This window comes from Colias eurytheme, chromosome 18 (assembly GCF_061535395.1).
Source record: "Colias eurytheme isolate Ceu_HAF_F1 chromosome 18, ilColEury1 Martin Lab GWU primary, whole genome shotgun sequence".
Lineage (NCBI taxonomy): Eukaryota > Metazoa > Arthropoda > Insecta > Lepidoptera > Pieridae > Colias > Colias eurytheme.
Window position 1 is genome coordinate 7,319,032 of NC_142997.1, and position 25,582 is coordinate 7,344,613.

Consider the following 25,582-nt stretch of genomic DNA (forward strand, 5'->3'; position numbering starts at 1 on the left):
AGCAGAACAATTTATTGAAACTTTTACACAAAAAACTGTTCATTGCTTTTTCTAGTTACATAATTTAATTAAAATGTCGGGCGCAGAGTTTGTTTTAGGAAAATGTCGGCTTGCGAATTAATATAAAATTAAATTGTTGGAATAGTAACTATAAGAAATGACGACATAGACACAATAGGTCTTTGTTTCAAGAAAAATCCATGCATTAATTTGTTTCAGTATTGTCAGTAATTAAAGTGAAACTTTTATTACATCGTCTCAAACTTTTTGGTCTGTGTAGCGCATGTCGCGTGTATCGCGGCTGCCGAGTAGGTATACCTACTCGGCAGCCGACCGTTACGCGACATGCGCTACACAAAGCAGTGTTCGGAACCGTTCGAACAGTTTCACTTTTACCGTGGTTTCATAAAACCACACAACATTTTTTAAATAAGAAACCGTATCTTATTAATGACCATCATCCAACCCTACCTGACTCCCTGACCATTTTGGCTTAAACAGAGATATTTACGAGAGATTTGTGATATGTATTTTTTAAAACACTCAATCCGACTGCAGAGTGCAGACTGTGCAGATAGCAGACTACAAAATTATACACAATAGCTTTCGTCTAAGAAAAATACCGGGAAATACCGGAAAAATGTTAACACTGTTAAATGTTAACAATGTCTATAAAATGTCTTCTTTTATATCGTGTTTCAGAATCAAAATCCCAAATAGTCAACTAACATAATTATGATAATGCGAAAGTGTAATAATTTTAAACTTTAACCAAAATAAAGAAGAGCCACAGCAACAGCAGTTTGAGTTTCGAAAAGCAAGTTAGTTGTGTATGTCCATTTCAATTTTCACGAGTATTTATCACCGGAGTTATCTATTATATTATTACAGTAGGTATCATCACACTTGCTTCACAATACATATAATATCATGTAAGTGCTCCTGTAAATCACATGATCATTCACAATACTCTTGAAGGGCTTACGTCACTTGCTATTACGACATTGTTTTGTTAAAACAATTCATTTACATATCTCTGGCTTTCCACTGCCATTTAAATAATGATTATCTGTTTATTTACTGATTATGTAACAGCCTGCAAAAATAAACACTGTTTTATGTTATTTGTGGCTAAATGCTCTAATAAATGGTAAAATTCAAATATCACTTCAGGAATAGGTACTCCTATTTTTAAATATCTGAAAATGTATTCTGTTTTTTTTTTTCACTACCCTCACTTTCTTATAGCGAGCGAACTGATATTTGAGCCACCGTACATCGCTATAACCATAGTATAATTTATACTATGCTATGACGTTCATTCTATTTTCAAACCTATACAAATAATTATTCAAAAGAAACACTCGCGTATACCTAACTGTTACAGAAAAAATACAAACACAGGAAACTTAGCCCCGTAACAAATAATGTACAGATAACAATCAGCATTGTTTATTTTTTTTTACTCTAGATAGGGAAGCGCTTGACCACAATCTCACCTGATGGAAAGCTCTAGACCGCATCTTAGAAGATGGTACGAAATGTAACGAAATATCGGTTTGTTGCTTTTTTGACGTGACAACGTCTTATAATTCGATAGCGCCGGCTGCACGCACGAAAAAACATGACTCATGCGGCGTTACCTCGCTTTGAGGCGTTCCATGTAAGGCTTGAAGTGCAAGCGAGAGCGCGGAACGAGCGACAAAGAAGCATAATCGGACGTTGTCACGTTCAACTATCGTCAGTAAACCGACTTTACAGACAACCAATTTTTTCACTTTCTCTGTATGTAAACAAGGAACTGCTATACATATAACAAGTACTGTATTATCTGTGAGATAGACTTGAACTAGAAACGACACCCTTACAATACTAAGTGCTAAGGTAACACTAATATTTTAACGAGGATTTTTTTTTGTGTGTTTGTTTGAAATTAATAGACTCCGAAACTTCTGTGCCTATTTGAAAAATTCTTCAAAGAGCAGAAGAGTACATTATCCCTGAGTAATATAGGCTATACTTTATTTTGTCCTTATCCCAGTTGAACCCGGACAATCCAGACAAGCAGCTCGTTATTTATAATAGAAAAGTCATGTACGTTATCAAGTGTATAATGAAAATCCTCTCTCAAAGGCCATTTATCAAAGAAGAGAAAGCAAGTGGGTTATACAATAAGCGGGCTAACTACGATCTAAACTTGATTGTGATCTTAATGAAAGGTTCAGGTAATAGCCTCCAATTTCCTACACTACAATAAACTTAGAATTGATAAAACATTATATTAACTACGCCTTGTCTAACGTATTGGATTATTTTATCTGTGGCTTATGAATTAGGACTCACAAATCACAATTATTATACGGTACATCGATCTTTACTCATATTATAAACTAGCTGCTCCGCGCGGTTTCACCCCCGTGGCTCCACTCCTGTTGGTCTTAGCGTGATGATATATAGCCTATAACCTTCCTCGATAAATGGGCTATCTAACACCTAAAGAATTTTTCAAATCGGACCAGTAGTTCCCGAGATTATCGCGTTCAAACAAACAAACAAACAAACAAACTCTTCAGCTTTATAATATTAGTTTATCTTTAAAATTGAATAAAACAAGCGTAAACCGCGGAACGCAGATCAAATGTTATATTCATAAAAATGGATCGAATGAGAAACGGCGTCATTTCGCTAAACGCAATCATTTGCTCAAGCTAGAAGGTTCTATCGATGTTTCCCGCAATTTTCTTTATTACTCGTCGAGAAAAATTGGATTCTGCCTTATCTTCGAAATGAAAGCGTTAAATTGAATACTTATTAAGACGCAAAGCTACAAATGCTTGAATGAGCTTCATGTTTTATATTTTTTATTGGAAAACAATTCGCGGTGTATGAAGTGAACAATGATAATCTGCTTATTTCGTATACTTATTTGGTCTGTGGTAAAAATGCCATATCAAAATTATGTCATATTTGTTATAAGTTACGAAAGTTGACTGATAATTAGGGGAAAAATGATTAAATACTGTTAATAACAATTTTAGTTGAATACTTACCCTGCATTTTTATGTTTTTGTCAAGAACCTATACGATTAATTAATAAAAATTAGTTGCTTATAGCTCACGTCATTGAACTGCATACTTCTCAAGGGTCAATGAACATTACCCACTTGATCTAGTGCTTATCTCTAGACGTAAGATGGTGCTTGATGGTTCGAGATACTTTATACCTATACTTTGGAAAGGAAAATCAATAAAATAGGGAATCCCCTATATGAGGCAGGGGATAAATATTTTGACTGATTTTACGGAAGCTCTTTTATCTAAGCCAGTATTTTCATTTATAAATCGACTGAAGGATAAACATAAAAACCATATAAACATACCGATTTGAAGATATAAATGTATATCTATAGGTATGTATGTCCGTCGCGTCGCGGTCGGTTCCATGGCAGGTAATAAAAACGGATAAACCTAATTGATGATGATTGTCGATTGAGATTGCAGTTGGTTTTTAGCAATACTTAATTGCCCCAAATGTTCTTATTTTTAGCTTTCAAAAATAAATGTATCGCTTCAATAGGTACATTCAGCTTTCATTGAACGTAGTACTAGTACTTAGTAACAATTTCATAATCTGTGGTACCTAGGTAGGAATCAGGATTTTAGCTAGGAGTTTGAAAAGCAAGTTTACTTTCAAAATTTACACACACTATAATATGTACCTACACATTTATACATATAAGTAGGTATATATACATTTCCTTAAAATTTCATTTTTGTAAGTAGCTCAAAACATAATGCATTAAAATACCTCCGCAAAATTAACAAAAGGAAAAACAACCCACACCATGCATTTGACATATTATTATTACAATGGCTAACCTAGGACGCGTCCACTAGTATTTTAAGGTGTGAATTATTATAGATTCCTGCTAGTAGTATGTAGGTATGTACTCATTTAAAATATAGACAGAAGTCCGAAAAATTAGAAGTCATTATACCTAATTAGAATCTTATGTCCTCGAAAATGGCAACACCAAATCTATGTGGTCTTCTTTTGTTCTGCACGCTGCACCTCACTATAATCCAAAATAATTAGTACGTTACGCTAATAATCGTTAATTACTCACTCATCTGAGTACGTTTCTCAAGTAAATCACTGTTCAATCGTCAGTACTGCAGTCGCCAGTCAGTAAGTACTCAGTGTCAGTACTTCAGTAGTTCGCTGTTCGGTACTTCGGAGTTCGGTAAAATCAGTGTCCCGGCGAATGCCGTGTGTGATGGTTGTGTGTAGTGTTGTTAAGCGCATCTAATAGTTACGATGTTTGGTGTGTCATTGTGAAAAGTGCATATAAATCAGTGTTTACATTTAAGATGTAAGTTTTATACGCTGTTTAATTAATATTTTGATTTGTTTAATAGGATTGCCGTTTGATATTGTTTATTTTCTGGTTACCTGCGAATTAGTTTTCGTTCTTTTTTTAAAACTTTGCCAAAACAAAACAATGGCGTGACAAGAAAAAAAAATTTACTGATGTAACGAGACAGAAAATTACCTTCAAGGAAGTTGTTGTTTTACTTGTTTACAGTAAAATACAAAAATATTGCAGTAAGGTTGTATCTATATTACTTATAGATTAGAAGCTTCTTAAATTAATTACCTAGCTATCTTTGTATAAAAATGAACAAACAAACCAACTAACTATTTCTGGTATAACTACCTACAAACATAGATGACCTACCCGTCTTTCTTCGGTAAATCGGACTTCAGTAATTTAATTATTTATTAGGAACGCATACTTTAAGAAATTCGGAAGCAAATTGATATAGGTACCTAGGTACCTATTTATCCACCGTTGTCAATTTACAAACTGAAACAAGACTAGCACGGTAGGACTTTTAATGTAAAATATAGGTACTTAATAAGGCACGTCTAAATGTGGACAATGGACATCTTGGTGACAAATAGGTAGTTATCCACTAATCACTACATATTGCATTATTTACATATAGCTACGACATTGTTTTATTCCAATGGAATTAGTAACACAAACATACCTTTTAATAAATAACATACCTAGTACCTACCTACACACTCACATGTACCTAGGTATAGGTATTGTTACTTTTAACAACAAATGCGTATTGAAAATCAACTGTAGGTACCACTTTAAATAACTACCTAGGTAATTTGTTTACAATTATTATTAACTTAAATATCTATTATAGCTTAATAATACGACAGAAATAATAATACGAAAAGTTTATCTCGACGATGACATCTAGTAGGTACCTATGATTTATAGGTACCTAGATTTCCGCCCGCGGCTTCGCCCGCGTTTTCAAAGGAAAACCCGCATAGTTCCCGTTCCCGTGGGATTTCCGGGATAAAACCTATCCTATGTGTTGATCCAAGTTTCCCTCTATATGTGTGCTAAATTTCATTGTAATCGGTTCAGTAGTGTTTGCGGGAAAGAGTAACAAACACACACACATCCTTACAAACTTTCGCATTTATAATATTACTAGATTTCCGCCCGCGGCTTCGCCCGCGTTTTCAAAGGAAAACTCGCATAGTTCCCGTTCCCGTGGGATTTCCGGGATAAAACCTATCCTATGTGTTGATCCAAGTTTCAATATGTGTGCTAAATTTCATTGTAATCGGTTCAGTAGTATTTCCTCACAAACTTTCGTATTTATAATATTATAGTAGGACTTGTGGTTCAGTGGATGGAGACGGACCAATAGGTGCCTACTTATAATTAGTTATATATATCTAATAAGTATATAGGTGCCTATCTGAGTCTTCAATCACCTGCTTTGCCTATACCATAATATTAGGTCTATATACCTAACTAGGTAGGTATTGTCATGTAGGGTAATTGCGCCTGTTCGCGTCCACTTAGTGCAGTTGGAAAGTTTGAAGGAGAAAATAAAAATGTTCCAGAACAAATTTCAACTCAAAATTTATGTAACGTGTTCATTACATAGTCTATTTTAAGATTTACTTTGAATTGTGTTGGAAATATCATGTGGTTTTTATTTATCTAGACAAATAGCAGAATTAGGCGTTTTACCCAGTTCGCGTCCAAAAATTCCAGTTTGCGTCCACCCGTGGACCAGTTCGCGTCCACCAGCTTAGAAAAGGAATTAAGAGTGTATTGGGTGATATTTTATCAGATAAATGCAAATAAAAATTAGATTTTAATAAATTATTTATTTACGAATATAGTTATTTAATAAAAACTGGCCAAATGCGAGTGGGACTCGCACACCGAGGGTTCCGTATTAACCTGTTTTTTTTCATATGTTTTAACTGTAAATGATTATTTTTTCAATATTTCCCTTATTTGTGCTATAAGACGTTGCTTCGTACCAAACTTCAAGTGTCTGTGTTCACGTAAAGTACCCTGTAGGTTTTGATTCCCTTGCGAATGTAGAAATTTGCGAAAATTTGCAGCATAAACGGCTGTATCTTTTGATTGCTTTGGCTTATAAGTTTGATTTTTTCACTGCTTCAAGGGACCGTAGACTTGAGTATTCAATATAAATTTCAGCTTTATACCTCCACGCGTTACTGAGAAAAAGGGTCTTGACAGAAAGACAGACCGGCAGACGGACATGCAGACGGACTGATATCAAAGTGATCCTACAAGGATTCCGGTTTTTCCTTTTGAGGTTCGGAACCCTAAAATCAACATTATTAATATAATTCACTTTAAGGAAACTGGAAAAACTTATTTATATTTATCTTCTCATCAATAATAGAACTAAAAATTAACAAAAAACAAAGTTACGTTATGTAAATAAATAATAATCTATTAAGATTACCTACCTACCTTATTTTTTAGTTTCTAATGAATTAAATTTCTTTTTAGTTTATATTATTTTCTTAACCACAGACAATACCTGCAGAAAAATAGCATAAAAATTTACTAATTTGAATGAAAATTTTAATTATCAACTTGTAGTCTTAGTCAAAAATGTACAATCTATTTTAAATTACATATTTTAACAAACAATTCATTGCTACGTAATGAAAAACAATGTGGACGCAATATGTTCTATTGTTATGCACTATAGGTATAGTTTGCGCCCACCGTGGACGCAAAATGGAAGTTGTACAAATTCGGTGTAGTAATTCGCGTCCACCTTATTTTAGCTATTAATTGTAAAATAAATTAGCTGATTTATAATCCATACTATTCCATGTTTTGTTAGCAAAGTAAAGAAACAGTTACATATTCAAAAATTCACATTTAACAATAAGATACTTACCGTCAAACGCGACGCTGCGCACTATTTTTTTCTCAAAATCCCGCTCGTTTTAGCTCTCTCGTTTAATAGCCAAAATTAAATATTTTTTTTAAATAGGATAGGCGGTGCGCAGGCATATTTTGAATATGTGTGCATGTCTCTTATACATTGAGCTATTATCGGAAATTTTTCTTATTACAATTTTACTTAAAGTATACTTATTTTCGTGAATTTTCTAAAAGATATCCGCAAAATGGACGCGAATAGGCATGTGGACGCGAACAGGCGCAATGACCCTATTATTGCACGAATTTAAACGAGGCAAGCGAGCTTTAAGCTTATACCTAAGTAAGTGCGTTGCTATTTTATTATTTTGTTGACATAACAAACAGTAATTCTCCAATCTAAACAGTAAATTAAGATAATAACTATGTAGGCATACAGTTTTCAGAAAACCATATCTGTGTACCTACCTAACTAACGAACCCTAACAATTATTTACCTCCATTCGAATGTGCCATTATTCCTTTTAAGAACCAAACCAGGCCAAAACATTAATGTTTACCGGTTACCGTTTTGTAATCTCGTAAGAAAAATCCCAATACTTTATGCCCTTGATTGCAACCGATCAGAGCAATGGGTCATAATAGCCGGTTATAACGGGAACACATTATCATAACATAATAGTATCTCCAGTAATCTTATGCTGAATTTACACATTCGTGCAAATAGTGAGGCGAATAACGAACACCCATATATTTGTAAACAGTGCACTTGTCCTGAACATTATTTCGGACGACGCGAAGGTGTGAACGAAATGGAAGTGTGTCAGATGTTCGTGAGGACAATCGTATACCAATATTTTGACGAGGGACGGGGCGAATGTTGAATACGAATGTGTAAATGCACCACTACACAATTAAGTGCAACATTGTAGCAACCATTGATTGTATTAGAATTAGTAATAAGAAAAGAAAAACAACAAAAACGCGGCAATCGCGGCACGCGTTCAGTCTATAGTTTTTAATTCTTAGTAATTTGTATAATTTAACTTGCATTGTTCTTGTTCTTTAGTTATAACGGTTTGTTTAGAAACTTTTCCAATCAAAAGTTTAAAATCTGAATAGAATAGAATCTTGAAGCTTCTAGAATTCTCATCGAATTTGAGTAACGAGTATTTATTCGCAATAACTAGGTATTCTGAGATTCTGAGCCTTTCATCTGGATTTATTGAAATGACGCTTTGTTGATTACAAACTTGAAACATCGGAAAAGGGCAAACATTTATTTCGTTAAAATTTAAAGCCTTTTTTTATATATATACTGTATATTTAAAGAATATGTGGGTGACTCGTTTACCTGTCGGCCTTCATAGTATAACAACACATAAGTGTCATTAAAATAATTGTAGATAAGGCTCAGATAAGTCAGACTAAGTACTAAATAAATATCCAGTAATGATTCATAAACCTGTCCGATATTGAACTTTGTGTCTATTCAAAACAAATAAATTATTGAAGGAATAATTCTACGAAATAATTTAATACCTGAGAATTGAGATAAACTTACAATATTGGAATTATCTAGTAAGAGGTAATTAGATTCTTTATTGAGGTATATCTAGAATCTAGATAGCGAAGTCTAAAAATTATTGAGATGGTACGTTCAATGACACAGCAGTATTTCCTATTCTGAGAAGATAGTCAGGAAGCTGGATAGACATTTTTCTGTCGGTTCATTTTATGTGATATGATTGTAGTATGAATAATATTATTATTTTTTGTATTTAACTTTTTACGATACATTAAAAATTACTTACTCTATAAATGAATAATAATTGAATCATTTATGTATGTATTTCTATTTTCTTCCTCTTGCTCTCCTTTTTTCCTAGAAATAAAGGCCCTTAAAAGTATTAATTTATGCATACATTATTGCACATTGGAACGATGCGATGAGACGATAATCTAATATTTCATCTCGTCTCGTCTAATCGCAGCGCACTTTAAATGATTTGACACTATATAAGATAATTTGTGAGGCAAAATGCCAAATGTCTGCTCCGAATTGTAATGCACAGGTGAGATTATATCAACTGATTGCATTGTTTCCTGCATACTTCAACTGTACTGCGTTTCATTCTCAAGGTGTATCACTTTGTAAACAATACGCGAACTTCATTCGTTCAGCGTTCTTAATGGTTTGTGACGTAATGTGATGTCACAGTAATTTTACTATACGGTGTATCGATACCTATACATATAGTCCATTGAAATTGATAGGTTACCTTGTGGGTTGCGTTTTTCAGAGTATGCAGTTTTATTTGATAAATGCGGAGTGCGGATTCGCTCTTGTCCCGCGACCGCCATCTTGCAAAAAGGGTGTCACGCTATGGGTATCTTCTAGACCCAGCAAGCATACAAAGGAATTGCCAAACAATATTGGTAGAATATTGAATTTTCGTTTCTAATTGGACGCAATTTTATTTGATGGATTGTTTTATGTGAATATCAAATAAAATTTAAAAACGCACGCTAAGGCCCAAAACACATTACAATAAACTAACTAGCATATCGAAAGCAAAATGCCAACTATGTCCTGTACTAGACTGCGATTTCGTTATCCACAATTTGACCCGTTTGAACTAGAAATTACATTGGAACAACGCCATTCTAAACATTTTCGAAGCCACTCTGCCATCTGCCGTACCTCCGTACTTTGGTTTCATTGTGAGTGCCAATACATTTAACAGGAACAAGCTTGGAAAGCTTCTAACGGTCCCAATTTCAATAATATATACCTACTTGCAATATAGCAACACAAAGTTACTTTTTACCAAGAACAGTCGTGTCGTGATTTATATAAACTTCACGTAGACTAAATAATGATAAATTTATTATGGTAATTAGTGATGAAGTAAAAAATGGAATTTTAAAGGTGGCGATTACGGCATGACAAGGAAAAATAAATCCAAAATCATGAATTAAGACTCTATTATAGCACTTGAACATTTCATTTATTAGTATTTATAAAATGTGAATTTTGAATGCTTCTCTGTGATTGTGGCTAGTTGAAAATCGTAATTACATCAAGGTACATAATATTATAATCTATCAAATTACAGACGAGTTCCTTAGAATATTGCGATTGTTCTAGTTCTCAGTAAATAATACGGGATATTATTTCAAAATAAATTATGAAAGTCTTCCAATAAATTTTACTAATAGCTAATATCAAATCACTTGGTGGTATAATCTGCCAATATCATAAATACTAGACCGACTCACGACTTGTCGGTCATATACTATGAAAGTCGTGACTTAGAATTGCAGGAGTATTTTCTTTGAGATGTATATTTGTTCTTCTCCACGGGAATCCTTGCATAGAAGCTATGTTCTTAATGTGACGTTGAATTATTTGGAATAGATAAGTGCTATGAAATATAGTTCGAGTTTGATTGATGCTGTGATGCATTAATTTTATACGGTATAGACATTAGACATACCTAGTATAAAGTTCAAAAGACCGTGTCGGAGGCGTTGTTTGAATATAACCCCCAATTTAAATAATACCCCATTATTATTTAACGATGTTATCTATTCAGTTTTTGTTGTAATTAAAGTTAATTATAAAACATTTTATTTTAACTATATACATTTCATCTGTTAAATTATTACTTTTTGCGCGAATTCGGGTGTATTTGATTACAGCAAATAAAAAACTTATTTATGTTATGTTTAAACAAATTATGAATATAGGTACCTAGAAGAATATAGGTACCTAATAAGAAATGAATAATGATATTGATTCTTAACTACAAAGGGATAGACGACTTCAAAGAAACCATAGTTAACTTTCAAAGGTGCAAAAAATGAACAATGCTTGGAGCATTTTCATCGGAATTGTGAGGCACTTTATTGGTATTTGCTTCGATTGGATATTTTAATTACGTCTTAAAATCTGTTCAATTGAAAAAAAAATTATTTGCTAATTGCTAAATATTTTAACAGGTTTTTTTATCGGTTACAAAAACATGAATAAAAAAGGTTTCTTTATAATTTCCACATAAAAAATACTAGTAGGTATTTAACTGTGAAAATACACCTATTAATCTATAGTTTCTTTAGTCATGATGACTAGACGTTACATTGTAGTTTTTACTTTTTATTGTCACCAATTTAATGTTGATTTGAAATGGGCATACCTACCTCCAAGCATCATTGCTTTGTAAACCAATTTTCCAGTATATAATGGCATCGACTGTCTAATTAAAATACATTGTTAACGTAACTAAGCAATTCTGTAATAAAACGATTTAAGTATCCACGTGAAGAGTTCCATGACACCAGTTCGTGACTAATTATTATATCTTTACAATTTATTAGCCACCGTGACACATATATTTATAAATTTATGTATCTGCAGTATATATACCTCTAGGTGTTCGGTTGTCATACGATTTTTTCCAAAAGTAAAGGCTATTTATCTCAATTCGACTGTATTTTCGGTTTGTTATTCGATAACTCCGTGGGTTTTCAACCGATGTGATTTTTTTTGTTTGATAGATAGTCGTTGTCGCTTAGTCCCATTTTAAAATCCGAAATAGATTATGGAACCCTCCTTATGAACCTCGGAGACTTTTTTTTTGTAGAGAACAGCTATGTAGGTATGCACAATATCTGTGGAATTACATTTTATAAGTTTTGAAAATTTTATTGTAGAAATATTAAAGAATGCAGATCACTATTTTCCACTTTTACCCAACAATAGATCATAAAATAAGTGCCATTTTACTAAAAAAAAAAACTTGCGAGAACACTCAGCTCAGTTGTCTTTATAAGAATCGATACGTGTGAAAAATTTACAATACCGTTTGTTTGATATACCTAGATATTATGTGTTTCATTTAACACGCATATTACGCATTAGATACGTAGTATATTATTATTAGTATGTGGCATTAGTATATTAACGGTTAAAGCTATTCAGTTTATTTCAGTAAAGAGGTGAAGAAATGGTTAGAGTTAAAAACGTTATAACGTCGTAAAAAGTCAGATGTTCTTCATCTAAACAAACATTACTTATACAATTCTATCTGTAACAACATAAATATTACTAAATAGTTTGTTACAACTGATACTTCATACGTTCCTAACTTCGCGATTATGACATTAACACTCAATAATTCGCGGAATCAATGAAAAGAGCGTGAAAAAAAAACAAGTTTTCAAAGACTTTACCGGCTATGAAATTGATTCTTTTAAGCCACTTAAGCCTACACAAATTGACGCGCACGTTATATTCGAATTCGAGCAAAACTAAAATGGGCTCGCCAAGGTGATTGAACTCAATCGTTTACGGGCTGGTAAGTCTCAAGTTCAATGTCAGTAATGGATTAAAAGTTTGCGCGGGAAAATTTGACATTGATACCTACTGCGAAAGTGACTTTGCGGGTGGTCTTTTGGGTAATGTGGCTTATTTAAGAGCTAGCATACCTAGGTATTCTATTTATATCTTTGAGATTTCTTTCTATACTGTTAAGGGTGCTATAACAGTTTTTTAACAAAAACCGCTATTTTACGGTACAATTTTAACTCAAAGCACTTACACGTGAGAACAAAGTAATATCTTAATTTAAAGATAATATATTCAGTTCTACGATCATCTTATAAAAATTGTACGACGTCATACAAAATTGTCACTGAAATACGATTTTCCCAGCACAATGATCGCATAAAATGCAAAAAAATGGGGTCTAAACCGGTACACTTTTAAGAAAATTAAAAGCCTAATCTATCTTCTTACCTATAAATTATTGAGGGATATATAGTCCTTTATAGATTGTGATAATTTTTTTGTATCTAAATCTAAATTTTATTTCAATTATAAGCTAAATTAAAAATACTTGTCGATTTCTTCATACATTTTGCTCTCGCGGGTCGTCAGACCGCGCTCAGAAGCGCTCTTGGAAGGACGGGTGTATCGCTCCTCGTCCCAAAAATAAAAACGAATTAGAAAAAGATTATTGTGCGTATACTGTCGTTTTCGTGATTTGAAATATTTGATACTTTATAAGAGTAAACTGTATAAGTTTCATATTCCAGTTATTTGTAATTTAAAATTATGTTTTAAAAATTATGTTGACTGAGATCCTCTTTTTTTATGGGTTGTTGAACGGATTGGTGGGGTAAAGCAATTTGACAAAACTTAAATCCAAAATGGCGCCGACGAAAATTTGCCATCTTTTCGTCATGGGTGTCATTTTCATGGTTTTTGGGGTAGCTATTAACCAATATGAGGTCAAAAATGAAATCCAAGATGGCGCCGACGAAAATTTTACATCTTTTCATCATGGGTGTCATTTTCATGGTTTTTGGGGTAGCTATTAACTAATATGAGGTCAAAACTAAAATCCAAGATGGCGCCGACGAAAATTTTACATCTTTTCGTCATGGGTGTCATTTTCATGGTTTTTGGGGTAGCTATTAACCAATATGAGGTCAAAAATAAAATCCAAGATGGCGCCGACGAAAATTTTACATCTTTCCGTGATGGGTGTCATTTTCATGGTTTTTGGGGTGGATATTACGCAATATGAGGTCAGAACTAAAATCCAAGATGGCGCCGGTGAAAATTTGACATCTTTTCGTCATGGGTGTCATTTTCATGGTTTTTGGGGTAGCTATTAACTAATATGAGGTCAAAACTAAAATCCAAGATGGCGCCGACGAAAATTTTACATCTTTTCGTCATGGGTGTCATTTTCATGGTTTTTGGGGTAGCTATTAACGAATATGAGGTCAAAAATAAAATCCAAGATGGCGCCGACGAAAATTTTACATCTTTCCGTGATGGGTGTCATTTTCATGATTTTTGGGGTGGATATTACGCAATATGAGGTCAGAACTAAAATCCAAGATGGCGCCGGTGAAAATTTGACATCTTTTCGTCATGGGTGTCATTTTCATGGTTTTTGGGGTAGCTATTAACCAATATGAGGTCAAAAATAAAATCCAAGATGGCGCCGACGAAAATTTTACATCTTTTCGTCATGGGTGTCATTTTCATGGTTTTTGGGGTAGCTATTAACCAATATGAGGTCAAAAATAAAATCCAAGATGGCGCCGACGAAAATCTGTTATTTTATTTTAGTTTACTTCTTTATTATTAAGAAAATTACACCTATGACGAAAAGATGTCAAATTTTCGTCGGCGCCATCTTGGATTTTGGTTTTAACCTCATATTCGTTAATAGCTACCCCAAAAACCATGAAAATGACACCTATCACGAAAAAAGTCAAATTTTCGTCGGCGCCATCTTGGATTTTGGTTTTAACCTCATATTCGTTAATAGCTACCCCAAAAACCATGAAAATGACACCCATCACGAAAAAAGTCAAATTTTCGTCGGCGCCATCTTGGATTTTAGTTTTGACCTCATATTTGTTAAGAGCTACTCCAAAACCTTGAAAATGACACCCATGACGAAAAGATGTAAAATTTTCGTCGGCGCCATCTTGGATTTTAGTTTTGACCTCATATTGGTTAATAGCTACCCCAAAAACTACCCACACTTGCAAATGTGTTTGCTACGTAGGAAAAGTTCAGATTTAAGAGTATCCTAGGTAATGTGTTATGTGACGAATACCTATAATTTATTTCATTCCGACTATTTTTCGGAATAACATACATTTACTAAGAATTGTATACAATGCCGGATTTAATACAGTGCCGGTAACATCATATGTATGATAATAATTCTACATTTCATAGATTATTATTCAATGAAATAATGATGTAAAATAGTCACACTTTTTTAAGTTGTTTGAATATACTAACATACTTATTAGGATCGTACCTACTAATAAAAGTAACAAAATGAATTTTTAAAGTTCCTAGTAATCTTCTGGAATCAATTTAAATAAAAATACATTATATCAAAAATTAAAAATAATATCAAGTATGAAGATGGTCTATAAAATGGAATGCGCTATGTTTACGTGAGCGTGATATTGCCGCGAACAAAGTTACGTCGTTAGATACCTAAATTTGAGTAACGCAGATTTGTGACAGCGTCCTTAAGGCCTGAATCGGGTAGAATTCCCTTTTTAAACCGAAAATTAACTCTAGTTATAAGTATAACCGTTTTTCTTCTTAGATTCTTAATGATTTTTTACTTTTCTCTATAAATTATTAATTTGTCTTATGTTATTTTCGTAATATGTATAGGTTATGTACGTTTTCCACTTTAAAGAGGGATTTTATGTCATTCAGTGCATTATTCAGTTAGTTCCCATTTATATTGTAGGTATAATGTATATTAAACCGTGTTAGATATATCTATGTATTTAAAATCTCTTTTCAGTGGATTATAAGTTAATTATTATATATATTGTAATAATCTCAATTATTGTGTGAAATAACATGATTATTTGTAATATGTAGGTAAGTGATAATAAAAAAATACCAGCATTGTAGCTTGGTACATTGTAAAAGAAGTAATTATTATATCAGCTAGCAGTTAAAATACCTTAGATAACATGGCGATTATCTCTAGTGTCTACAACGCAAAATATATATACAATTACTTACAATACAATAGGCAGGCGTTTATTTGTCGCGTAAGTAGGTATACAAACGTATTAAATTAAATAATCGGCCTTAAATTAAAAAAATAATTCAGAAAAAGCACCAAATTTCAAACTGCGTTATGGATATTATTTTTGTTAAAATCCGGTGAAATTCGTACTAATAAGTCTAATATTAAAACGTATTCAACTTCCTAAGCGCTAGATTCTAAACTTAAATAGTTTGGAAAATCAAAAAGTGCACGCCTCATAATTTTTTTTTAATAATTATTATTTTTGTTTATTTAATAACAATAAAACCACATAGAAAAAAAAAGACTCGATTAGTAGATAAAGTATTTCGGTCGCTATCGTGTTAACAAGAAAATCCTCCGCACATCCGTCCGACACACGGACGTCCAAGACAGAACTTTTTTAAACTGTTTTTTAACTAGTTTAAATAACAAAATTGACATTAAAAATATCATGAATGTTAAAAATAGTGTTTTTTCTTAATATGTGTGTGTATGTATTATCTTACAAGTGCAATGTATGATACATAAAGACATTTTAAGTTTGAAAAATCAGATGTTTTGCGCGAAGTGACAGTAGTACCCACCTCAACGCTTCGCTTATATGAGGCGTGCAAAAAGGTATAACAAAAAATGTAAGAACCACATGGCCACTGGCACAGACTATAAATAAAAATAGACAATCTCGTCAGGGTATGAAGTCATACGTAATCCAATATTAAATTACAATACTAAAAATTTCGTATCGGGACTCGTATAATTATTAATTATTTGAAGCTTTGTAGATTCGAGTTTTAGATTCACATTTCACATGTATTTAACTGTTTTTTTTTTTTTGGGAATATTTGTCCATTTCTGAGAATAATGAAATCACATCACATAATCCATAAAAAATTATAGGTATTATATAATTAACCCTTGGCCTGTAGTTTAACCTTTGACATACGTTTTGGCGGTAAATTTGACAGCCCTGTCTGTCATGAATCATGATGACTAAATAATAAATACTATTAACAAGTAGGTAGTTAACAATCTACTATAAGTACAAGATATTTGACAGGTAATTAGTTAATTATGTTACATATTATGAATACCTATTTTAATGTGAATAATAAATATTTTATAAAGCACCGCAAAATATGAGATCATTAATTTATTTTTATATTGTACTGCTTCAAAGTTATAAAAAAAATTGTCTTAACATAACATTTAACTAGCTTTCCGCCCGCGGCTTCGCCCGCGTTTTCAAAGAAAAACCAGCATAGTTCCGTTCCCGTGAGATTTCCGGGATAAAACCTATACCTATGTGTTAATCCAAGTTATCCTCTATATGTGTGCTAAATTACATTGTAATCGGTTCAGTAGTATTTGCGTGAAAGAGTAACAAACGCATACACATCCTCACAAACTTTCGCATTTATAATATTAGTAGGATATAGTAGGACATAGTTACAACTATATGTATACGTCGTGGCTATATCGTAGATTTGCTCATTTCATGAAATGGCCAACATAGTTTGATCAGATCGTTAAATCGTCAACGTTTCACGATTTGGTCATCGACATTACGATATGACCACGACATATATACAACATAATCATTCTTAAAATATTTATGATGCTCTTTAAATTTCGTTCGCAAAATTTGAAATACAATTAATATTTTAATCGATTTTAAATAACTTCGAGATAAAACAATCTATCTCTGACATTTTGCCGCCATTAAAGTATCAAAACATGTAAATTATTTAAAAACCATCTTGATTTATTACGACGATAAAAGGTACTCAATACCAATCTGTATCTAAATACATGTAATTTGAAATGTACTGTAACACTTTCGAATTAGGGTTTAAAATAGCTTAGTTTAAGCTGGTTTCCATAATAGGCATCAAATTAATATAATCGGCTTGTTTCCTGGTAGTTAATTGTTAGTCACAGGCCATAACCGCAATGACAAATGACAATAATAACCTACGGGCTACGCTCCTTATAATTTTACCATAAAATATTTACTCTAATAATTTTATTAAACTTTTCCTCTTTCTTTTTAATACTTATCTCTCTTTCTTCCATCTTACTTTAAAAAAATGGACCAGAAAAACAGTCGTGTAAAATGTATCTAATTAAAAAATGGTGTATGTATGTTTTAATACCAGTTGCAAAAAAAAACCTTATCTCAACCTACCCAGATCCCAGACGAATGTGTGTCACAATCTCACAACGCCCGGAGGCATCATGTTTTAAACATTAAGACAACGTATTCAATGTACAGGAATTATTATTAAGCCGAGCCCTTTGAGTTAATAACCTCATTATAGTGGTTCCACTACATTGAAGATTATGTTGTTACATATTATATTTTACCTTATCACTGAATGAACCAACCTTGTAAGGCTGTACAAACAATTTATATTTTGACGATCAATTTAATTTCCGCGAAATGTTTATAAATTTAAATAGTCATCCTCAGTTGTTAATTTGTACCATATTATATCGTGGTTATGATGTCAAATATATTGTTGAAAGTGGGGCCTCTTATAGAGATACCCTTGTAGCAACTAGCAAATAATATAGTGTCACTCCATGATACCTAAGTATAACAATCATTTATTTGTACTTCTCTCTGCTTCCATTTGGGTATATCAAGCTGTTACTTACATATGTAGATCTCTTAGCCTTGCTGTGAACGTGTTTTTGTAGTTATTTCAACCGTAAAGCAGGTCCACACAGAGTAAGCAGCCTTGCGAAGTCTTTACCGCGCCAAGCACATCGGTCTGTGTGGACCCGACTTTATATCAATATTCATCACTTGTCAATCATCATTACATGGCTTACTTTTAATTACAACATAGGTAATAATTACACCAATAATTCCATCAATTGTTTATCTGGAATGTAGTTAAGTGTTGATTTATATTTCCGTTTACCTAAGAACGTAACCAGCCCCCCTAGACAAGTGGCTTTCTATTAGCGTAAAGTTCAATAGAATAGATTATGAATGTATGAGATTGACGTAATCAATCGTCGTCGTCGTCGTAATAAAACGTCAATCTCATACATTCATAATCTATTCTATTGAACTTTACGCTAATAGAAAGCCACTTGTCTAGGGGGGCAGTGGTAATTAATTTTTATTCGATACGATTATAATTTACACGGCTTATGTTATATACTTATACGGCAATGTAATAAATCTTTATTGCAACAAAGTACTTTATTGGATTAAATATATTAAACTTATTAAAAATAATATAGCGTTAATGCCTACCTAGATTCCTTTACCTTATATAAACAGTGCTAAAGTATATAAATTTTGAGTTCATATTAAATACATAGATTCAAACCAGCTTAAGCTGTGTTATAGCTTAACCAGTTTTCTTAATTAGCCTCATATAATTGACGTAAAAGTTTTTATTGCATTTCATAATATTCATTTTTGGCTTTTAAAGATGAGGTAAATCATAATTTGGGTTTTTGTACATAAAATTATGTTATCTTTTCCATCTTATACCTACTGTTATACGGTAAAAAGTATAAAGAATTAACAAAAATAATAATTAATTCATTTTCGGTTTCCCTCTTTTCATAAATATATATTTTTCATTTTTTTTGTAGCTAAATCATATAACTTCCTGAATGTTACCTACATTGGACACATAAAGCGCTGTTCGTATCATCGCTATGGTATGGTAAATATTTTTTTGCATTTATTCAAATTTTACAGCTCAATAAAATAAATGGTCTACACAGAAATAGGAGCCCCGCGAAGCGGGGCTCCGTCGACGCGCAAAAAAAAAATGGCCTAGCCTGAACTGATTTATCCTATTGGTCTTAGGATGAACTAGTTTGGCCTAGGCTATACCAGTTCATCCGATCGTGTATAGGACGAACTAGTTTAGCCTAGGCAAAACTAGTTTGTCCTGAAATCGGGTTTGGCCGGTAACATATACATTGGACGTATGTCCAGAAAAATTAATCTTGATAATAAAAATTATTGTATAAAAATAAAATATAAAACCAATTAGTTAATGTCTAAATTAACCGCAGACGGCGATGTCGGGCGAAGCGAAGTTAAATATATAAATATTAAAATGTTCCTAAGAATAAGCGTCAACTATAAAATTGTAACTTTACTGCTGGCAAAAACAATAATTTATGCTTAAAATAGATTTAATATTTTAATGTCTAAATGGACATATAATGGTATGTCAGAGATAAATATTTTATTTAATCGTGAATATTATTTTTATCTTAAACTTTGCAAGCAAAAAATATAAAATTAAATGTTTATCATTCTCTGCCAATAATAAAAATCAACACTTTGAAATACATGTACCTACTTTAAGGCAGTCTGGCAGGACACAGAAAGCTGATCAGCTACATGGGCCTAAAGAAAATCGATCAGTGAAACAGAATATGTATGCATAATTGATAATGCATCTGCTCCATACCCCAATCGAGGCCACGGAACTTCACACTTTTTTAATTTGGAACAGAGTTTACCGATTATTTTATTATTTTATGGCACGTATATTCAGAATACATCTACACATGACACAGCCGAGTTTCTTATTAATCTTATTTTCCGTCGTATAAATTTTAACGACTGTGTAAGATTAGGTTCACTAGAAGTTCATGAATCCTTGATAAAACACATCTTGAAACTCAGAATCAATAGGAAGCCAGATAATAAATCAAAATTATCGAAGCCAATATTCACACCGCTCCATTTGTCAAGTATGAATTTATGAGGCTTGTTATTGACTTGTGGTTCTGGCGTATTCATTATTCCCTGCCATTAATTATATGTGTCATATATGCTTTTATAGCCTTATGGGTTTCATTTATTCAAGGTATTTAGGTTTATTATTCTGGGTTTAATGGAATGATTCGCATCTTTGTGATATAGGCTTTCTTGGTGGTATGGATTATATATTGTAATATTTAAACATAAATTGTAAGGCGAATCCACACAGCGAACAGCCTCGCGAAGCAACTCGGTCTATGTGGACGCGCCCTAAGGGGATTTTAATAGCCAGAATTGACATTTTTTTAAGATTTTTTGATAAGGAATATTGCATTCTCGTAAGTAAGTACTAAAAAGGATATAAGAAATCATGTATAAGTAGGCAATTTCCCAAGGCAATGACATCGCGATCTTCTGTATTACCTACCTATAGTTTTTAGAACTCATAATGAATTCTAAAATATCACAATAGTACTCGATAGAACAACTACCAAACATGATAGATTGAGATTAATGGGTCAATCAGAATTAATGATGGCGTTTAAACTATGACAAGTGGTCTCGTGTAGCAGACAACGCCCTAAAGTACCTAAATATATTGATATTATTTTTAACCACCTTGCTAAAACGGGATTTTTCATTTCTGAAGTGTTTTCTTTGTTTAACTGTAAATTTTGTGCAGAGTGCATATTTTCTTTGTTATCGGTAAATCATGAAAAGTTTTCTTTCGATGAATTTTGTAGGTAATAGAACGGATTTTTCCAAAATTATTTTCATATCTTTTCTTGCGTAGCCTATATAATGTTTATTCAGTCGATAGTGTAGTTAATCGTCATAAATTAGAGTCATTAATCATTGCTCCACCAGGCTGTCAATAGTGTTGTGTGTCCACTACTAATGTGTTAAAATTAAAAATCCATATTCTATTTATATGTTATTCATAAAAATTATATATTAGCGTATATTCTCGTATTCCCACGCTAATATAGCGTGTGGGTAGCAAATTCCGCGAGATCCTAAGATTAAAATAATTATTTGCTTTTCAATGAGTCGGTAACCCTTTTTGTTAAACTGCACGGTAAATGCAAACTAAACTGCCTATAATTAAAACATAAATTACTATAACATAACACATAATAGGTATGTGTGATACATTGAAATAAAGTACTTAAAAACATACTGGGCATAATAAATGAAAGAAAACCTTGAGTTGTTGAGAATAAATGCATATAGCGAGTTGTTTATGTTAATACATTGCAGTTTGATGACTACATCCTTACCTTCTAATATATTATATTTTATTATGAAACATATCAATATATAAAATGAGGCTTATTAAAATTATATGTGTGGTTAAACTCATCTAGGTATAAGAGTATAAAAAATAATTAAACGAAAACGTGTGCCGCCATTTTAAAAGGCTGTGCGCACACGCGGTTGCTTATTTATGTTTATCTTTACAAGTAAGCTAACATTTTTTAGGTGACAGGAAGACTGCCTTAACCCCAAATATGACACAGAAAAAAAGGTCGCAAAAAATTGAAACTTCCATTTTATTTTCGTTGAATTGAACAAAATTTATTTTATAAATGCAAACATTCACAAAGTGCATTAATCAGCGTTATTAAATGAACCAAACACGCGAAATATCTAAAAATATACTCGCCTTGAATGGTTAAGTGTTAAGTCAACATTATGACAATGGAGGTCAGAACAGTAGGTCAGTATCGTGTTCTACTAATCGAATTGTAGGTGTTATGTATGCGAAATTTATAGGTAATAAGGTCGGATTAAAGACAACTTAGCAATTAGCATTTAATATTATTATTATACTTTATATCTTTTTTTAAGTTTTTTTTAAGCTATTGCATAGCTTCTATCGCGGGCCTTGAGCGCGGGGACCGAATCCAGAAATTTAGTAACGAAAAACCTCACGCCCCCCACTCCGACGGGCGCGGAGGTGTGGCTTGAAGGCATAGCATAGCATGCAATAGCTTTACCGCGGCAGTCCCCGAGTGCCACACGTCTTTTTTTTTTATTTGAAGAAATAAAGATTGCAAAGACAATATGTCTACGATACAATGTTATTAAACAACGTTCCCAACCGACTCATTGTTGGGCTCGATTTTAATCCACTTTAATACAGAGTACAGACGTACACTTATCAAGGTGACATTACAACACTACTAATTGTACTACAAAAAAAACCGAAATATGTCAACGATTTTCGAGATAAAATCTGGGGCAATACATTTACATAGGAACAATTTTTTAATTGTTACCTACCACTTAACACTATTTTTATGAAGGACCTACTTTCCCGTAGGTATAAGCATGACCCAATTGAAAATTGCTCAACCACCAAAATTTAATTAAATCAAATTTAAATTTTAATCATAAAATTAAAATTATCACGTTCCTAGTTAAATTGAAATTTTAAGCTTTTGCATAGCTTCTAGCGCGAGGACCGAATCGAGAAATTCCGTAACAAAAAAAACCTCACGCTCCCCACTCTGACGGGCTCGGAGGTGTGGCTTGAAGGCATGCTATGCAATAGCTTTACCGCGGCAGTCCCCGAGTGCCACACGTCTTTTTTATTTTGATTGTTAAATGTGTAGAAACCGACATCATATTTTTTTAACCTATTTTGTGTAGGTGTTAAGCTTAAGTGTAACAAATACATAATAAAATAAAATATACATTAAAGAAGAAGAACATTATTAAGATCACGAAGGTATTATTCAATCACATCTACTAAGAAAACGTTATTATCCTTAACATAACTATAATCAAATAAAATAAATAAAATGCGTTATATTATGGTCTATTTAACATGTGTACCGACTACAGATACGTATTAACATCTACATAATATATTGATTATGAAAATTACGGCAAAAAGTTATAACGATAATATAAAGAATAAATACACGCAATTTAAAATGCCTGTGGATATTAGAAAGGCGAGCAAAAAACGACAGGAAAAGTGCTTCTCGATAAAAAGCGGTGTTTATGTCCCATTCAAGTCAATGCGAATTCGATTCTCGTAAAGTGCGTAAAATGTCGGAAAATTAGGAAATATAAGTATGCCAATAAGTCCATGAGTTATAGGCCATTAACCCTCCGCTAAACTAGCAGTTTTCGGGAGTTACTCGAAGCAACTACGCTGCAGGGAGCTTTTATATTTATAGTCCAATTTGTTTTTACGCAGAAGGCTCTTTAGTTTAGTATTTGTTTCCAAGTGGGCAATAAAGACATTATTTGTGTGCAGTCAATTTAAAGACAAATTTTCCGTGGTATATGGCACAATTGGTACCTACCATTTATTTGTGTTATTTCTTCAGTCACGTTAAGTTTTCTGTTTATATTCTTCAATCCTCTAGGTACCTACTGTGTATAAAGTTTGTCTTCAGTTCAAATTAATACTTCAGTATTCAGTTATCGTAAGTAATTACGGCATTGTATGTACAGTGTACACATTATACCTATAGTATAATAATATATAATATATAGTTAATATAGAAAATGTAAGTGTATATGTATGTATTACATACATATTTTAATTAGTGCTTGTTATCTGTACAAATTAATAAAATCGCACGACAATCCAGCAAAGGGTCGACAGAAAAACTAAAAGTAATATTGCCATCATTTACATACAATAGATATTTTTTAATTATGAATTAAATTACGCTGTATAATGTCAACAGAATAGAAATTCTTAATTCCAAATAAATTCTTATAGGTATGTATTTGGATAATTGCAGCAAATATTTTCACAAGAATTTTTTTTTTTTAATTTAAGAATAACAATGAGGCGGGAATTAATCGTTATATACTATTTTGCAATATCATTCAGTTATGCAAGTATTTATTTTGGAAATAATAAAAAGCAAAAACTTCCGATCCAAATAGAAAATAAAAAATCGCCTCATGTTATTATTGGACCTTTTTATAGGGTATTCTCACACATTCATATGCATTCATAGTACCTTAAAACACTAGTTACTCACTCATTAATCTACCTACACATTAATAAATGCAAAAAGGTTTAATGCCCATAATTTAAACAAGTGTCTGGAGTGAGATACATATAATGATTGTCGCACATAAAAGCATACAAGAATGCATAGCAAAAACCGGCCAACTTTGTTTTTCTTACATACTAAAGGCCTATTATTCAAAGCTAAAGGGTCCACATAATTTCTCATAGCTCTGTCTTTTTCTAACACTCGGAATCTAGAATGATAGAATGAGACAGATGTTCTGACATCTTAATTAAATTAGCTAGAAGCTCGACTTCTTGGAATCAACTCACAAAGAAATAATGTATAAAAATTACTGAGCAATATCAGAGATTATTTTTCCGACCCAAATATCGACCAATAGAAATGCTCCATTCGACGTCACGTGGTACAACCTACATGGTATTATACTGATAATTTTTTGAAAATTTTCTCTGGTCGTTGACGTCAAACTGACAGGTTCAATTCAATTGTGAAATTATTGGCCGACATTTGGGACGGAAAAATAATCTCCCGAATACCACACGAGCTTCAAAATTATCTGGCATTTCCCTCAAGGTTCCCTGCAAACAAATAAAGTCGTCAAGTTTTTCAGGAAAAATCACTCGCGCTTCGCGCTCGTCATTTTTTAACCTTGACTAAAAACTTGACTCCTTCATTTGTTTGCAACGAACCTATCGGAAAATACCCGATAATTTTGAAGCTCTTGTGGTATTATAAGTGATAATGGGAAAATAGTTGGGCCGTAGAAAAGAAATTAAAATACATCTCTTATAATGGCGTCGCAACCGTAATAAAGACCTATCAATATAAATTCTAGTAATTCAGCCATTTCTAATCTCTCTTTTAATACCGCATAAAATATCTAATATAAAAATCGTACACGTGTATTATGTTTAATATAAAACCTTTCCTATAAAATCGATTAATTGTGGAATCTGAATCAATACAAAT

The 25,582-nt window shown here is 32.5% G+C and overlaps 1 protein-coding gene across 1 annotated transcript in view; it reads left to right on the top strand.

Moving 5' to 3' along the window:
- The first annotated feature begins 4,245 nt into the window (after positions 1-4,245).
- LOC149900779 (uncharacterized) overlaps positions 4,246-25,582 on the top strand; it is an 82,055-nt gene continuing 60,718 nt past the window's right edge. Inside the window, exon 1 of the mRNA XM_090112299.1 lies at positions 4,246-4,373. Coding sequence (XP_089968425.1) covers positions 4,372-4,373 — 2 coding nt within the window. The 5' untranslated portion in view covers positions 4,246-4,371. The remainder of the gene's footprint in view (positions 4,374-25,582) is intronic.